At 43.1% G+C, this 17,674-nt stretch overlaps 1 protein-coding gene across 3 annotated transcripts in view; it reads right to left on the bottom strand.

Moving 5' to 3' along the window:
• Positions 1 to 17,674, bottom strand: part of adamtsl3 (ADAMTS-like 3) — a 481,218-nt gene that overhangs the window by 34,661 nt on the left and 428,883 nt on the right. For all 3 annotated transcript variants that reach the window (XM_067971609.1, XM_067971611.1, XM_067971610.1), the window contains exons 22-24: positions 9,294 to 9,421; positions 1,651 to 1,779; positions 619 to 801 (exon numbers count right to left, since the gene is read on the bottom strand). In XM_067971609.1, coding sequence (XP_067827710.1) covers positions 619 to 801; positions 1,651 to 1,779; positions 9,294 to 9,421 — 440 coding nt within the window. The remainder of the gene's footprint in view (positions 1 to 618; positions 802 to 1,650; positions 1,780 to 9,293; positions 9,422 to 17,674) is intronic.

Raw genomic sequence — 17,674 nt, 5'->3', positions numbered from 1 at the left:
AACATCCAACCAGCAAAACCACAGGAAAATGAGGCAGAGGCCTAGAAAAGCTCCCTCTCCCACCTCATTTAAAATCCCCCCTTTTATCCTGTGCCCTTTGGAGATGCCCCTCATGGCCCTAGAATCCTGGAATTACATAAAAGGGGCGAAGATTCAACATCATGGGTCTTCACCCTTTTTCTCCGGACCTTTGTGCCTGGAGAATAGGCATTCTCTGGGAACCGATCTCAAGAAAATCATCCCTAGTAGTATTATCAGTAAATAAACATTTTATGTAATAATAGTTATGCAGTTATGAATGTTACATTATCAGTTCAGGCTCAGATGGTCGTTTCTTTTTAGTAAAAGGTGTTTTCTCCCCTTTCTCTGGTCTACCATTGCACACACCATCTATGGGTAAGCAGGCAGGTGAATGATTAGGTCCCTAACCCAAGCCTCTACCAGTAACACTTTAAAACTGGCCACGATAAAATACATAAGTGTAGCCCTGGGATGACTTTCCTTCCAATTTTCTCTGGTGGATAATGGACACAAAGTGATATCCCACCACATGCCTAATAAATATTTCCTTTTGTAAATCATGGCATTCTGTACTAAGTATTAATATGAAGAACCTACCGGCTAGTTTAAGAAATGTGGACGCAGTTGCTTGCCCAATATCATTTGTGGCTATACAATTGTAGGTTCCACGGTTTGCAAGTGTCACATTCATCAGCACCAGAGATCCATTCTGAAGCACGACCGAATTGCTACCCAACAAACCACCTTTTTTCCGCCATGTAACCTTTGGTTCAGGCGCACCTGTTAGAACAAACAACATATTACCAACTCGCTAGATACTCTAAACTAACATAATCTCATGTTGCTATGTTTCTAAAACAAGTAATTCTCATGGAATTCACATATACAAATATAGATATCTATTTAGCACCATATTTCAAGCAGGGTATTAACAGAATGTTATATAATGGAACATGATCTAAATTCCTTTTTTTGCACAAGATATATGGAATATGATTAACAGAATTAAAGGATGCAAGTGCTGGTGATGTTAGCAGACAGTGTCTTCATTAAAATAGTAGGCAGACTAATGCCATACAATCACGTTAAACATTAAAAAGACTTGCAATATAAAGCGCTTTTCACAAACCCAGGATGTCCCAAAGCGCTTTATAGTCAATGAAGTATTTTGGAAGTATAGTCACTGTTGTAATGTAGGTTAATCAGAAGGTTTAAAGATCTGATAGAAGTCTTCATAATTATCAGGGGTTTTGATAAGGTAAATCGGAAAAAACTATTTCCACAAGTTGGTAACTAGACGGCATAAATTTAAGATCAGCACCAAAAGAACAAATGGAGAGGAGAATTTATTTTCTGCAGAGGATTGTTAGAGCATAGACTGCTTACCAGAAACAGTGGTGGAAACAGCATCCATAATAACTATTAAAAGGGAAGTGGCAAAATATTTGAAAAAGAAAACATTTAACTGGGAAAGTGTAGAGGAATGAGACGAAGTGGATAGCTCCGTGAGAGAGATGGCACAGGCTCGACCGGCCTCTTTCTGGGCTGTAAAATTTTACATTTACTTAAACATATAATACAATACTCTATATAAAAAATGTTGCGAAGAATCCCATCTGTTTCAGTCACCTTCAGCCGGGCAAGTGATGGTGATCGTTGCTCCAAGTCTGGCAAATAAAGCACTTCCGACAACTGCTGCTAAATGCCATGTCGTAAGATTTGTGACATTTTCTCTGGAAAATCTGATGACGGGGGTTTCTGGTAACACATCAAAACACAGAACTTGCATAAGTTACAAAGCTGCAATATTATAAATAGACGAATATCCTGAGTGTTCATTTATACTTTAATACAATGAGAGAAGTGCAAATGTAACTGTGCTAATTTAAATAAAAGCAGAAAGACTGGGAAAGCAAAACTTCACGAATCACAGTAATACTTTAAAAAGATACCTCTTTAAATTTGAAGACGAGATGACAAATTTCTGCTCTGCAGTTATACTCTGACCTAATTACATAGAATTTACAGTGCAGAAACAGGCGATTCGGCCCAACTGATCTATCCCGGTATTTATCCTCCACATGAGCCTCCCCAAGACCCTACCTCATCCAACTCTATCTGCATATCCTTCGATTCCTTTCTCACTCATGTACTTATCCAGCTTCCCCTTAAAGGCACCTATGCCATTCGCCTCAACTACTCCATATGGTAGCGAGTTCCACATTCTCACCCCTCTCTGGGTAAAGAAGTTTCTCCTGAATTCTTTATTTGGATTTATTGGTGACTATCTTATATTTATGGCTTCTAATTCTGGTCTTCACCACAAGTGTATACATTTTCTCTTTATCTACCCTATCAAACCCCATCATAATCTTAAAGACTTCTATCAGATCACTTCCCAGTCTTTTTTCTAGAGAAAAAAGCCCCAGCCTGTTAAGTCTTTCCTGATCGGTATAACCTCTCAGTTCTGATATCATCCTTGTAAATCTTTTTTGCACCTTCTCCAGTGCCTCTATATCCTTTTTGTAATATGGAAACCAGAACAGTGCACAGTACTCCAAGTGTGGTCTAACCAAGGTGCTTTGCAAGTTTAACATAACTTCCCTGCTTTTCAATTCTATTCTGCTAGAAATGAACCTCAGTGCTTTGTTTGTATTTTTTATGGCCTTGTTAACTTGCACTACTTCTTTTAATAATTTGTGAATGAGTAACCCTGCATCCCTTTAGATCTTCTACCCCATTTAGACCTTGATTTTCCAGGCAGTTTAATCTCTGAAAAAATGAACCTACATCTCATTTAAAAAAAAACCCACAAAGTAGCTGTCCCATGATCATATCCATGCTTGCTCCACATTTCTAGGTGCTGAAGTATGATATATCCTAGCCTAGACTTGGTTCAGAACATTGGGGGTCACATTCTGCCAGATATGATTGGGAGCCCATCCATCTTGTGCTAAGTTTTAAAATAAATGAACTTATATTAGATTACTTTAAGCATGGTCCTGCATACAAACTATACACTAAGAATAAGAATAAAACCGGACGGACCACCCGGCATCGGACCACTAGGCACCGGACACGACAACGGCAAAACACCAAGCCCAGTCGACCCTGCAAGGTCCTCCTTAATAACATCTGGGGACTTGTGCCACAATTGGGAGAGCTGTCCCACAGACTAGTCAAGCAACAGCCTGACATAGCCATACTTACAGAATCATATCTTTCAGCCAACGTCCCAGAATCTTCCATCACCATCCCTGGGTATGTCCTGTCCCACCGGCAGGACAGACCCACCAGAGGTGGCAGTACAGTGATATACAGTCAGGAGGGAGTGGCCCTGGGAGTCCTCAACATTGACTCTGGACCCCATGAAATCTCATGGCATCAGGTCAAACATGGGCAAGGAAACCTCCTGCTGATTACCACCTACCATCCTCCCTCAGCTGATGAATCAGTCCTCCTCCATGTTGAGCACCACTTGGAGGAAGCACTGAGGGTAGCAAGGGCACAAAATGTACTCTGGGTGGGGGACTTCAATGTCCATCACCAAGAGTGGCTCGGTAGCACCACTACTGACCGAGCTGGCCGAGTCCTGAAGGACATAGCTGCTAGACTGGGCCTGCGGCAGGTGGTGAGCGAACCAACACGAGGGAAAAACTTACTTGACCTCGTCCTCACCAATCTACCTGTCGCAAATGCATCTGTCCATGACATTATTGGTAGGAGTGACCACCGCACAGTCCTCATGGAGATGAAGTCCCGTCTTCGCACTGAGGACACCATCCAACGTGTTGTGTGGCACTACCACCGTGCTAAATGGGATAGATTCAGAATGGATCTAGCAGCTCAAAACTGGGCATCCATGAGGCGCTGTGGGCCATCAGCAGCAGCAGAATTGTATTCCAGCACAATCTGTAACCTCATGGCCCGGCATATTCCTCACTCTACCATTACCAACCCTGGTTCAATGAGGAGTGTAGAAGAGCATGCCAGGAGCAGCACCAGGCGTACCTAAAAATGAGGTGCCAACCTGGTGAAGCTACAACTCAGGACTACATGCATGCTAAACAGCAGAAGCAACATGCTATAGACACAGCTAAGCGATTCCACAACCAACGGATCAGATCAAAGCTCTGCAGTCCTGCCACATCCAGTCGTGAATGGTGGTGGACAATTCAACAACTAACGGGAGGAGGAGGCTCTGCAAACATCCCCATCCTCAATGATGGCGGAGTCCAGCACGTGAGTGCAAAAGACAAGGCTGAAGCGTTTGCAACCATCTTCAGCCAGAAGTGCCGAGTGGATGATCCATCTCAGCCTCCTCCCGATATCCCCACCATCACGGAAGCCAGTCTTCGGCCAATTCGATTCACTCCACGTGATATCAAGAAACGGCTGAGTGCACTGGATACAGCAAAGGCTATGGGCCCCGACAACATCCCAGCTGTAGTGCTGAAGACTTGTGCTCCAGAACTAGCTGCGCCTCTAGCCAAGCTGTTCCAGTACAGCTACAACACTGGCATCTACCCGACAATGTGGAAAATTGCCCAGGTATGTCCTGTCCACAAAAAGCAGGACAAATCCAATCCGGCCAATTACCGCCCCATCAGTCTACTCTCAATCATCAGCAAAGCGATGGAAGGTGTCGTTGACAGTGCTATCAAGCGGCACTTACTCACCAATAACCTGCTCACCGATGCTCAGTTTGGGTTCCGCCAGGACCACTCGGCTCCAGACCTCATTACAGCCTTGGTCCAAACATGGACAAAAGAGCTGAATTCCAGAGGTGAGGTGAGAGTGACTGCCCTTGACATCAAGGCAGCATTTGACCGAGTGTGGCACCAAGGAGCCCTAGTAAAATTGAAGTCAATGGGAATCAGGGGGAAAACTCTCCAGTGGCTGGAGTCATACCTAGCACAAAGGAAGATGGTAGTGGTTGTTGGAGGCCAATCATCTCAGCCCCAGGACATTGCTGCAGGAGTTCCTCAGGGCAGTGTCCTCGGCCCAACCATCTTCAGCTGCTTCATCAATGACCTTCCCTCCATCGAAAGGTCAGAAATGGGGATGTTCGCTGATGACTGCACAGTGTTCAGTTCCATTCGCAACCCCTCAAATAATGAAGCAGTCCGAGCCCGCATGCAGCAAGACCTGGACAACATCCAGGCTTGGGCTCATAAGTGGCAAGTAACATTCGTGCCAGATAAGTGCCAGGCAATGACCATCTCCAACAAGAGAGAGTCTAACCACCTCCCCTTGACATTCAACGGCATTACCATCGCCGAATCCCCCACCATCAACATCCTGGGGGTCACCATTGACCAGAAACTTAACTGGACCAGCCATATAAATACTGTGTCTACTAGAGCAGGTCAGAGGCTGGGTATTCTGCGGCGAGTGACTCACCTCCTGACTCCCCAAAGCCTTTCCACCATCTACAAGGCACAAGTCAGGAGTATGATGGAATACTCTCCACTTGCCTGGATGAGTGCAGCTCCAACAACACTCAAGAAGCTCGACACCATCCAAGATAAAGCAGCCCGCTTGATTGGCACCCCATCCACCACCCTAAAAATTCACTCCCTTCACCACCGGCGCACAGTGGCTGCAGTGTGCACTATCCACAGGATGCACTGCAGCAACTCGCCAAGGCTTCTTCGACAGCACCTCCCAAACCCGCGACCTCTACCACCTAGAAGGACAAGAGCAGCAGGCACATGGGAACAACACCACCTGCACGTTCCCCTTCAAGTCACACACCATCCCGACTTGGAAATATATCGCCGTTCCTTCATCGTTGGTGGGTCAAAATCCTGGAACTCCCTTCCTAACAGCACTATGGGAGAACCGTCACCACACGGACTGCAGCGGTTCAAGAAGGCGGCTCACCACCACCTTCTCGAGGGCAATTAGGGATGGGCAATAAATGCTGGCCTCGCCAGCGACGCCCACATCCTGTGAACGAATAAAAAAAAACACTGAGCTACATAGGCTGTGGTTCTAAGAGCCACATTGTGTATTGGTTCCAAATATACTGCTGCTTCTTATGGACCTCCACGATGGCTTTCATTCACTGAAAAAAAAGCCTGTTCCCCAGATCCGAAAAATTCCAAGAGCTTAGTTTGAAGGCCCACAGGAACGATGAAATTCTGAGCCATGCAGGTCTGTGCAACAGATGGAGAGGGGCTGCCGTTCTGACAGCTGCATTGAGGGCATCAGTAGCAGACTACTGTAACAGCCTAGCTGCTTATATGAGCCTGGGTATTGTCACTGAGTACATCAGAGGCTTGTGGCTGTAGCGGCATTGATCCGAGTGTGACCTGTTTATGTACAAACCCGACCCAGTGAGCTTAAACCTGACCCAGCAAGCTTGGTACGAAGCTATTCCCATTTGCAAGAAGCCTTGAGAATATCATCTTTCACTCCATTTATTGAGCCAATTTGACTCCTTCTCCAGAGCAACGGGTACTTTGCCCCACACTGGGGATTCTCTGTACTTGGCAAACACATGGAATTTCACCAGAATCTGCCACAGGCTGTGAAAACAAGGGTTCTCAGTGACTACACTGTAGATTTAGTGGAGCTCAAGTATTCCAGCATGCCAGCCCCCTCCTCCTATGTTGACTGCCAAGTAGGAGAAGCTTACCAATGCCAACTCGCCATGCCAAATAGAATTTACAAAGTTTCCCAGTCTTTTTTCATTCCAAGCTTTCCTTATTATTAATTGACTTGAAGGAAAAGTTGGGGAATCTGTACAGCCTATCCATCATGGCTGAAACTTAAACACTTGCCACAAATAGCCAAACAAATGTAATATTTTTGCTGTAATTTACTTGGAGGTTTTGAAATTACACTTTGTAAAGATGAGCATACCAAATATGTTCGTATGCAACTGCTTTCTACATTATTTAAAATTAAATGGGCCTGCTAAAATAGCAAAGTGATTACACGTACAAGCATTTGCATGCTAATCTTGGTATTCTGTAATTTAAGGCTGGAGTCTTTAGTAGGGGAATGAGTATGTGAACTGGGCTATTCAACAACAGGGTAAATGGCAAATCTCAAAGCGCAAACAGTTTCAAAAATGACACCTGTCGTCATCACACTAAACCTTCCGATTTACAATTTGAGACACCCTCATTGTGTTGCTGACAGGACTGACAATCTATGAAAATGCCCAAAGTCAAGAACAGATAGCACCATTTCACAACCTAAGAGACAATGAGAGCAATTTTAACCTAATCTGCCTGTCAGAAAAATAACAGGATTGGATGCAGTGCTGGTTTTACACCCCGCCCGATTTTACTCTCCATTGAAGTCAATATTGGTCAATATTACAACAGAAGTGCCACCCGGCCTCTTCAATGGGGGGCCCGAGGCCCCGACGGGCCAAAGGTTAAAATAAGAATTGATATTGTTACACTGCTCTTATACAGTAGAAGGGCACCAATGGAAAGCTAACCAATCCACTCTGGACGTACTGAACAGAATTCCTGAGCTAGACCAGGAGCACCTTCCCCCCCAAAATCGCCAGCAGACTTAGGGAGGGCGGGTGGAAGCTTTGCTCCCCATCCAACCAGAATTTGGACTTTAGGGCATGCGTGGCAGAACCCCAGCAGATCTGGGGTCAGCCCCAAATTCTCGCCCGCAACATGTGTTATGTCAAACATCTGCCCCCACCGCCCCCCCACTCCATCCCATCCCACCAATATTTTGGGGTTGAAAACTTATAGGTTGAAGCCTGTTTTTTTTTGTTTCTTCTGCCTATTTCATAACCAAAGGGACACATCAGACAATAGAATTTGTATCAGAGCTTTTCATCAGGGTTGTGGGAAAAAAAAATCTAAATGCAAATGAATTTTTAGCTGTTTTATTAAGTCTCCAGCAGATAAGAAGTTAGATTTTATCTGTTGGCAAGATTCCTGGTGCTATCATCCATCATCATAAGTGACATAAGATTACAGTTTATTGCGGTAAATTAGCAGAAATGGGGAGAACAGTTTTCTGCCATTACTGCTTTAACAAATCACGCTTAGGCTTTTAGCCAAGATTATTAGATATTTGTTTATAGGACTTTGCAAATGTAACTTTATAACTATGTGCATCCTTTTCATCATCAAGACAGCTCATTTTATCCTCCTACACTTCCCATCTCTCCCCCCACCCCCCTGAAACTCAGGCCCCCCTCTACCATCCCTCCCCACCCCCTTCTGAGATGCTTATCCATCCAGACTTAATTATTCCAATGTTCCCCTTGCTGGCATCCTGTGTTCTGCTCTTTATAAACTGTACCTTGTCCAATCCTATCCTGCACTAAGTCCCATTCCCCTAGCATTATTTTTCATTAAATGTTTGCACGCTAGACTTTACCATAGCTTGATTTCAAAGCTGGAGTCTTTGTCGGGAATGTGTAGGTGTATCAGGAAATTTAATAACAGAATGAATAGAAAACTTTAAGAATGAATGATTCCAAAAAATAGCACATTGTGCAATCACACTAAACCTTCCAATTGTTATGTGGGGTGGATTGGGAGCTGGTGAAGTTTGGCCTGTGCTCGCCAACCTTCACGAGCTCTCTATCTGCCCATCTATCCATTAAAAAATCCTTATCCTCATCTACAAATTTCTCCACGGCCTCGTCTCTCCACAACTTTGAAATCTCATGTGAAATCTATGAACCACTCTTGTTATTTGGTCCTCCTTTGCATCACTTTCCACTCCTTATTCCATTTTTGGCTACAAAGTGTTTACTTATTTCAGACCCACATTGTGGAACAGAATCATTAAGCTACCTCCTTCCCTTTGTTCAAAAGCCTCCTCACAATCTACTCTTGGATCTTGCTTTTGTTCCCTGCCCCTAATCTTCTATTCTTCCTTTCTCTGTAAAGAGCTTTGAGAGATGCTCTGTATAAGTACAAGTTGTTGTTCAATTCTCAAAATTAAAATACATTCTAAACTATTCAAAAAATATAATCTGTAATTTTTATTAGGAAAATGTTTTCATAAATTGGTCAAATAAAAGGGAAGTACACAATTTCAGATCACATACGGTAGGTTGGCTGCTTCATCGTTGAAAAACATCAAAATGGAATTAATACCTAATCTGATGAAGCTTAGCATACGCAAATTCTATGTTAATTTAATAAACAGAATCAAATATTTAATCTGTTTTGATTATTTGGGAACGCAGTTGTAAAATCTTCCGTTCTATAATTCTAGAAAATACCTTTTTCAAGTTAGAATTTCAATTTACAGGAATATGAATTTCAACTTACCTGAATACAATAATAATGAGGTTTCAATATCTGTTCCCAGTTCACTGGTTACTGTACATCCATAAAGACCAGCATCCTGTCTTGTGACATTCTGGATCTGAAGTCTTGCAGAACCGAGGAATAATATCCTGCAAAATCACAAAGTAATCATACACATAAGTACAGACGAGGGAGACCATTTGACCTATCTAGCACATTCTTCCATAGAAACCATCAATGTCCCCATCCCCCACAGCATTCAGCCTATCTAATACATCCTTTCACAGAAACTTCCAGTCTGTCCCTCTCACAGCATCCCACCTATCTCGCACATCCTTCCATAGAAACCTCCAATTTTTCCATCTCACTGCACTCATCTGTCTCTCGAATGACTTGAGTTTTTGCCTCCACAATCCACTGCAGTGGACCATGCCAGATATTAATCATTCCTTGTGTGAAGAAGTATTGACAGGTCCTGAACTTGCATTTTATCATTTATACCTCTGTCTCTTTGGGTCTCAGTTGTGATATAACTTGAAGCAGTGCTCAGGAGTTCATGTTCCGCTTAATATCATTTACTCCTATGGTGATTTCTCTCATTCACAACCTCTCACAATTGAATCTTCTGACACTAGTGATCAGCCTTGCTGCCCTTCTCTGTACCGCCTTTAGGGCTTGGATGTACAACTTTTTTGATATCGGTTTTAAATAACTGATTAACTAATTATCTTCATGATATTGATGTAGGATACACAACAGTAAACAGTAATTTACCAAAAAAAAAATCGACAGAGTCACGCTGGGCCGCATAATCTATTTAAACTAGTGGATTGTATTTATATCCCAGGTACGAGGTACAAAGATAACTAAAATCAAAATTTGACCTGGTCCTGTGTGAATTTCCTTTGTGGAAATGATTGAACATTTTTTTAAAAAATTCTTTCACGGGATGTGGGCGTCGCTGGCAAGGCCGGCATTTATTGCCCATCCCTAATTGCCCTCGAGAAGGTGGTGGTGAGCCGCCTTCTTGAACCGCTTTCATACCAGTATAAAGACATGGTATATCTTTATACTGGTATGAAACAGCCCTCCAGTATTGCACAGACAGCTGTGCAGATTGGAGGGAGCCAGTTTAGGATGGATACCAACAGAGAAAAAGCACACGGAGAAAAAAAAATCAGAGGAGGAGTGGAGAGAAAGAGGCAACAATGACAGAAACAGAAACCATAGAAAATAGAACCAGGGTGACATAAAATGAGCAAAGCAGGAGCACAGAAGAAAAACCAATGGCAGAATGAACATAACTGGAAAAAGAGCAGAGAGAAACTAATAAAGGAGTTGCAAAAAGGGGGGGGGGGGGTAAGAGAGAGAGAGAGAGAGACCAGCAAGAGACTAATGACAGGTAGGAAATTAGTGATAGAGCTGGGAAGATAAGTTCTGGTGAAAGGGGAGAGGTTGAGAGAGCAAGATAAAACCGCAAAAGGCAGGCAGCAGAGCTTGGTTGAAATTTTCATTAGCAAAAAAGAGGTGCTGGGTTTCAGAGGCTGTTCTGTTACATCGCAAATTGATTATTCACAAATACTTCACTTCGATTTACTTTTTCTGGTAGTGTTTAGGGATTTAATTTGTGTGTTTTAATATCAGTCTTGTATGTTTGCATGTAAAGAGAAATTGCAACCATTTAAATTAATGTAAGTTTGCTTTACATATGCACCAGTCCATTCCATGACCTAAAATTTATGATCTAGACCAAAAAATACACCGTTTCGATAAGCCTTCATTCCTGTTGCCAGGCATAAAATGGATTGCACGGTTGCAAATCAGACTATTTTTGGTAGTTATTGAAAGTTCTGAGGGCTTCAGCAATCTCTACGTTTAACTTAATTTTCCACTGGAAACAAAACACTGCGTTAAGCTGTAGAGCTCTCAGTATAAAACCTATGTATGATGATTGTTGTTAAGAAGCAAATATAAAAACAAAGCTGCACTCTAAATGTTGTTCTGAAACTTAAATAAAGCAGAAAAAAAAAACATCACACTGTCGTGTTTGGTACCTATTTGCAGGAACGGGTTCAGGACTTAGAAAAATAACCAGAACACAGATTATTATTTCCGTAATATAGCCACATCTAAGATTAGGAATATAAAATTATATTATTGGTAATTACTGTCAAGTCCCCATGAAAAGAATGAAAAGAAAGAGCAACAGTCATTTTATTAAAATAGAGACTGCCATCTTTGTAACTCAACATACAAAATATTAGATTTATGCTGCAACTCTAGAAACACATTAGAATAACAATAATCAAAAGTTTTCCCAAACTATGAACAAACAAATACAAAGGTCAGATTTTGCAGCTCCTTAGTGTGAAATATGTAGCATTAGATAAAGCACAGCAGGATTTCACAAATGTTCTACCTTATAAATGGGTATCATATGGCTTGATCAATTGCCAAAACTATCAGAAATTCATTTAGTTCCAGTTTAACGGAGCAGCAATACTTGAACAGTGTGGAAGAGCGAGAGAGTGAATGTGCTGAGTTTTATAGCTTCACAGTTGCTTTCTTACCATCTTAGAAAAGAACAGCACACCTAATTGTTCCATTGAACTCTAATTGTAAGCAGCCGCTTATCCTTCTAGCTTGATTAACTTAGCAACATAATGTTCCACATTGATAAGACAGTGCCATAAAGTGCACACAATTTCTGGTAAGTACAACTGGTTTAGGTGTTCAAAGGTATCCATTGGGTCCCCTGGCTTTGAAGACCAGAGGCGGGGGGGGGGAAGGGATATTAAATGTAAACTGGAATTTTCTGTTTTCCAGCTTATTTGAGGATTTGGGTCTTTAGGCTACAACGAATGAATCTCATTCCATTTGAAATAACACAAAAACTTCACTTTGGTTTGTTCCCCTCATTGTGTTGTGCTGTTCTTTGCAACGAGTGGACAAAGTGATTTAAAGAAAAGTAACTGATCAACCTATGTAAACACTTGTGGTGCAGCATTTTACTGGTTACCTAGTTACAGAAACAGCAATACTGGCAAGCAGTTTCTGGGGAATTGACTTGGTAAATTTTAGCCTGTTGCTAATCAATTCAGCTTTAAGCAGCTCACTCAGGATGGTGAACACAAAAATATTAAACATTTATCAGCTGCCAAGGACTGGGCATAAATTCGAAAATCAGTCAAGAGCTGAGTCAACATAAATTCCATTTCCCCAAAGTGCTTCAGTGAGAACCTGGAAACTCTGAGCCGGTGGTAATATAAGCTACAATATTCTCTCCATTTCATCTAATTTACTAATTACCTTGTTCTTAATGTTTTCTCCCCCAAGTATTATTGTGAAGATACCTTCCGATTCTATAGGGTAAATACACTAATCCCTCACTCCCAGCGGTGAGCCACATTTAAAGGGAGCGCAGGTTGGAGATAGCGCTACAACACTGTAGCACCAATTCTCTGATCCACGCTCCCTTCGAACGTGGACATCTGCGGGATCAGTGAATTTACCCTTATAAGTAACAGTAGGATAGTTCCAACCATTAAAATTAAATGAATCACAAGAAAAAGAACGCTGCAACTGTTAAGTGTTATCTATGGTAAGTTATGAAATACATCATTGAGCATTAATTCATACAGGAACACAATATAATCTCTCACTTTTTCATGTGATACATATATATTTTACGGCAAAGTATCTTAATTATATAATATTGCTAAAACTATGCCTTCTACTATCTTATCCGTGTATTTGGTTTTGATAATTTAATAGAATCATAGAAAGGTTACAACATGGAAGGAGGCCATTCGGCCCATCGAGTCCGCGCCGGCTCTATGCAAGAGCAATCCAGCTAATCCCACTCCCCCGCCGTATCCCCGGAGCCCTGCAAGTTTTTTCCTTTCAAGTACTTATCCAGTTCCCTTTTGAAGGCCATGATTGAATCTGTCTCCACCACCCAATCTGGCAGTGCATTCCAGATCCTAACCACTCACTGTGTAAAAAAGCTTTTCCTCATGTCACCTTTGGTTCTTTTGCCAATCATCGTAAATCTATGTCCTCTGGTTCTTGACCCTTCTGCCATTGGGAACAGTTTCTCTCTATCTACTCTGTCTAACCTTTCATGATTTCAAATACCTCCATCAAATCTCCTCTCAACCTTCTCTGTTCCAAGGAGAACAACACCAGCTTCTCCAGTCTATCCACATAACTAAAGTCCCTCATCCCTGGAATCATTCTCGTAAATCTTTTCTTTTTTTATTATTCATTCATAGGATGTGGATGAACCAGCGTTTTATAAAGGTTCATCATGACTTCCATACTTTTGTACTTCATGGCTCTATTTATAAAACCCAGGATCCCGTATGCTTTTTTAACCGCTTTCTCAACCTGCCCTGCCACCTTCAACGATTTGTGCACATATACCCCCAGATCTCTCTGTTCCTGTACCCCTTTTAGAGTTGTGCCCTCTAGTTTATATTGCCTCTCCTCGTTCTTCCTACCGAAATGTATCACTTCGCATTTTTCTGTATTAAATTTCATCTGCCACGTGTCCGCCCATTCTACCAACCCGTCTATATCCTCTTGAAATCTATGAGTATCCTCCTCACTGTTCATTACCCTTCCAAGTTTTGTGTCATCTGCAAATTTTGAAATTGTGCCCTGTATACCCAAGCCCAAGTCATTAATATATAAAGAAAAGCAGAGGTCCTAGTACCGACCCCTGGGGAACACCACTGTACACCTCCCTCCAATCCGAAAAACAACTGTTCACCACTACTCTCTGCTTCCTGTTACTTAGCCAGTTTTGTATCCATGCTGCTATTGCCCCCTTTATTCCATGGGCTTCAATCTTGATGATAAGCCTATTATGCGGCACTTTATCAAACACCTTTTGAAAGATCAAATACACCACATCAACCGCATTGCCCTCATCGTCCCTCTCGGTTACCTCATCAAAACATTCTCTCAAGTTAGTTAAACATGATTTGCCTTTAACAAATCCATGCTGGCTTTCCCTAATCAATCCACACTTGTCCAAGTGACTGCTAATTCTGTCCCAGATTATCGTTTCTAAAACTTTCCCCACCACCGAGGTTAAACTGACTGGCCTGTAGTTGCTGTGTTTATCCTTACACTCTTTTTTGAGCAAGGATGTAACATTTGCGATTCTCTAGTCCTCTGACACCACCCCCGTATCGAAGAATGTTTGGAAGATTATCTCCAGTACCCCCACAATTTCCACCCTTACTTCCCTCAGCAACCGAGGATGCATCCCATCCGGACCCGATGACTTATCTACTTTAAGTACAGCTAGCCTTTCCAGTACCTCCTCCTTATCAATTTTTAGCCCATCCAGTATCTCAAATATATCTTCCTTTACTGAGATTCTGGCAGCATTTTCTTCCTTGGGAAAGACAGATGCAAAGTACTCATTTAGTACCTTGGCCGTCCCCTCTGCCTCCATGAGTAGATCTCCTTTTTGGTCCCTGATCATACCCACCCCTCCTCTAACTACCCGTTTACATGTCTATAGAAGACTTTTGGATTCCCTTTTATGTCTATTCTCATACTCTCTCTTTGCTCCTCTTATTTCCTTTTTCACTTCCCCTCTGAACTTTCTATATTCAGCCTGGTTCTCACTTATGTTAGCAACCTGACATCTGTCATACACCCCTTTTTTCTGCTTCATCTTACTTTCTATTTCTTTTGTCATCCAGGGAGCTCTGGCTTTAGTTGCCCTACCTTTCTCTCTCGTGGGAATGTACCTAGACTGTACCTGAAACATCTCCTCTTTAAAAGCCGCCCTTTGTTCAATTACAGTTTTGCCTGCCAATCTTTGATTCCAATTTACCCGGGCCAGATCTGTTCTCATCCCGCTGAAATTGGCCTTCCTCCAATTGAGTATTTTTACTTGAGTGGACCGTGTCCTTTTCCATATTCTAAACCTTATGATACTATGATCGCTGCTCCCTAAATGTTCCCCCACTGACATTTGCTCCACTTTGCCCACCCCGTTCCCCTGAACCAAGTGCAGCAATGTCTCCTTCTTCATTGGGCCGGAAACATACTGGTCAGGACAGTTCTCCTCAACACATTCCTCCCCCTCTTTGCCCCTTATATTATTACTATCCCAGTCTATATTAGGATAGCTGAAGTCCCGTATTATCACTACTCTATGGCTTTTGCACCTCTGTAATTTCCTTGCAAATTTGCTCCTCTATATCTTCCCACTGGTTGGTGGCCTATAGAATACACCCAGTAGTGTAATGGCACCTCTATTGTTTCTTAACTATAACCAAATAGATTCTGTCCTTGACCCCTCCAGGACATTCTCTCTCTCCAGCATTGCAATATTGCTGCACTTCCCCCTCCTTTCTTCCCTTTCCTATTTTTCCTGAACACCTTGTATCCAGGGATATTTAGTACACGATCCAGCCCTTTTGAGAGCCAGGTCTCCGTTATCGCCACGGCATCGTATTCTCATGTGGAATTGCGCCTGCAGCTCACCAACCTTGTTTACCACACTTCGTGCGTTTACACACATGCACCGTCTTAGACTTTCTTGTACTCTCTCTTAGTCTCCCATCTACTACCGGACTATTTCTTGTTCTAGTGCTATCTTTCTCTCTCAATCCTTGGTGCACCTTGTTTCCCCTTTCCAATGCTACATCCCGGTGCCATTCCCCTGCCAAATTAGTTTAAACCCCCCCTCCCCAAAGCATTAGCGAACCTCCCCATGAGGACATTGGTCCCAGCTCCGTTAAGTTGCAACCTGTCCGGCTTATATAGGTCCCACCTCCCCCAGAACTGATCCCAATGCCTCAGGAATCTAAAGCCCTCCCTCCTGCACCATCTCTCCAGCCATGCATTTATCTGTTCTATCCTCCTATTTCTATACTCGCTAGCGCATGGCACTGGGAGTAATCCGGAGATTACTACCTTTGAGGTCCTGCTTCTTAATTTCTTTCCTAACTCCTTAAAATCTGCCTGCAGGACCTCATCCCTCTTTCTACCTATGTCGTTGGTACTAATATGGACCACGACCTCTGGCTGTTCACCCTCCCCCTCCAGAATTATTCTGCAGCCGCTCAAAGACATTCTTGATCCTGCCACTTGGGAGGCAATATACCATCCTGGAATCACTTCTGCGGCCGCAGAAACGCCTGTCTGCTCCCTAACTATAGAATCCCCTATCACTATTGCTCTCTTGACCTTTCTCCTCCCCCCCCCCCCCTGTACAGCTGAGTCACCCATGGTGCTGTGGACTTGGCTCTGGCTGCAATTCTCCAGAGGAACCTTTTCCCCCACCAGTATTCAGAGCTGAATACCGGTTAGAGAGCGAGATGCCCTCAGGGGACTCCTGCACGACCTGCCTGGTCCTCCTAGTCTGTCTGGCAGTCACCCAGTCCTTGTAGTTTCAATATACTTTTAAGCTTCAACATATTTAAGCCAAGTCGTGTGTTTCCTCTTACCAGCCAACCTACAGCATGTGTCTTTTCAGTACGGTCCAGCAGCTACTTTATGAGATAAGAGGCACACATTCATATTAAGAAAGAACTTGCATTTATACAGCACCTTTCACAACCTCAGTACATCCCAAAGTGCTTTACTTCCAGTGAGGTACGTTTGAAGTGTAGTCACTGACATTTGCAGTCAGACTTTCCTTAGGTCAGTCTGGACCAGGTCATCAGTGGGAGGAACAGAAAACTAGGGGAGGGTAAATCCTTTCCCTCATCACTTAAAAGCATTTCCCGACAAGAGGCACTGATAGATGAGGACATGTTCATGGGCTGGATTGCTCTGGCTTTTTATTTAAAGTAATCATGTGGCTGTAAATACCCATTTTAGATCACGTGTGATGACTGCACCTCTGGATATACAGTGAGAGAAACATTCCTCTATACATGTGTGTGCATAAGATTGCTTACATAACAACAGTGACAACACTAAGTGTAATTTTTTAAAAATTTGTTCACGGGATGTGGGCGTCGCTGGCGAGGCCGGAATTTATTGCCCTTCCCTAATTGCCCTCGAGAAGGTGGTGGTGAGCCACCTTCTTGAACCGCTGCAGTCCGTGTGGTGAAGGTTCTCCCACAGTGCTGTTAGGAAGGGAGTTCCAGGATTTTGACCCAGCGACGATGAAGGAACGGCGATATATTTCCAAGTCGGGATGGTGTGTGACTTGGAGGGGAACGTGCAGGTGGTGGTGTTCCCATGTGCCTGCTGCCCTTGTCCTTCTGGGTGGTAGAGGTCGCGGGTTTGGGAGGTGCTGTCGAAGAAGCCTTGGCGAGTTGCTGCAGTGCATCCTGTGGATGGTACACACTGCAGCCACTGTGCGACGGTGGTAAAGGGAGTGAATGTTTAGGGCGATGGATGGGGTGCCAATCAAGCGGGCTGCT

The sequence above is a fragment of the Heptranchias perlo genome, chromosome 34 (genome assembly GCF_035084215.1).
Source record: "Heptranchias perlo isolate sHepPer1 chromosome 34, sHepPer1.hap1, whole genome shotgun sequence".
NCBI classification, from domain to species: domain Eukaryota; kingdom Metazoa; phylum Chordata; class Chondrichthyes; order Hexanchiformes; family Hexanchidae; genus Heptranchias; species Heptranchias perlo.
This window is presented reverse-complemented; position numbering and strand designations above follow the sequence as displayed.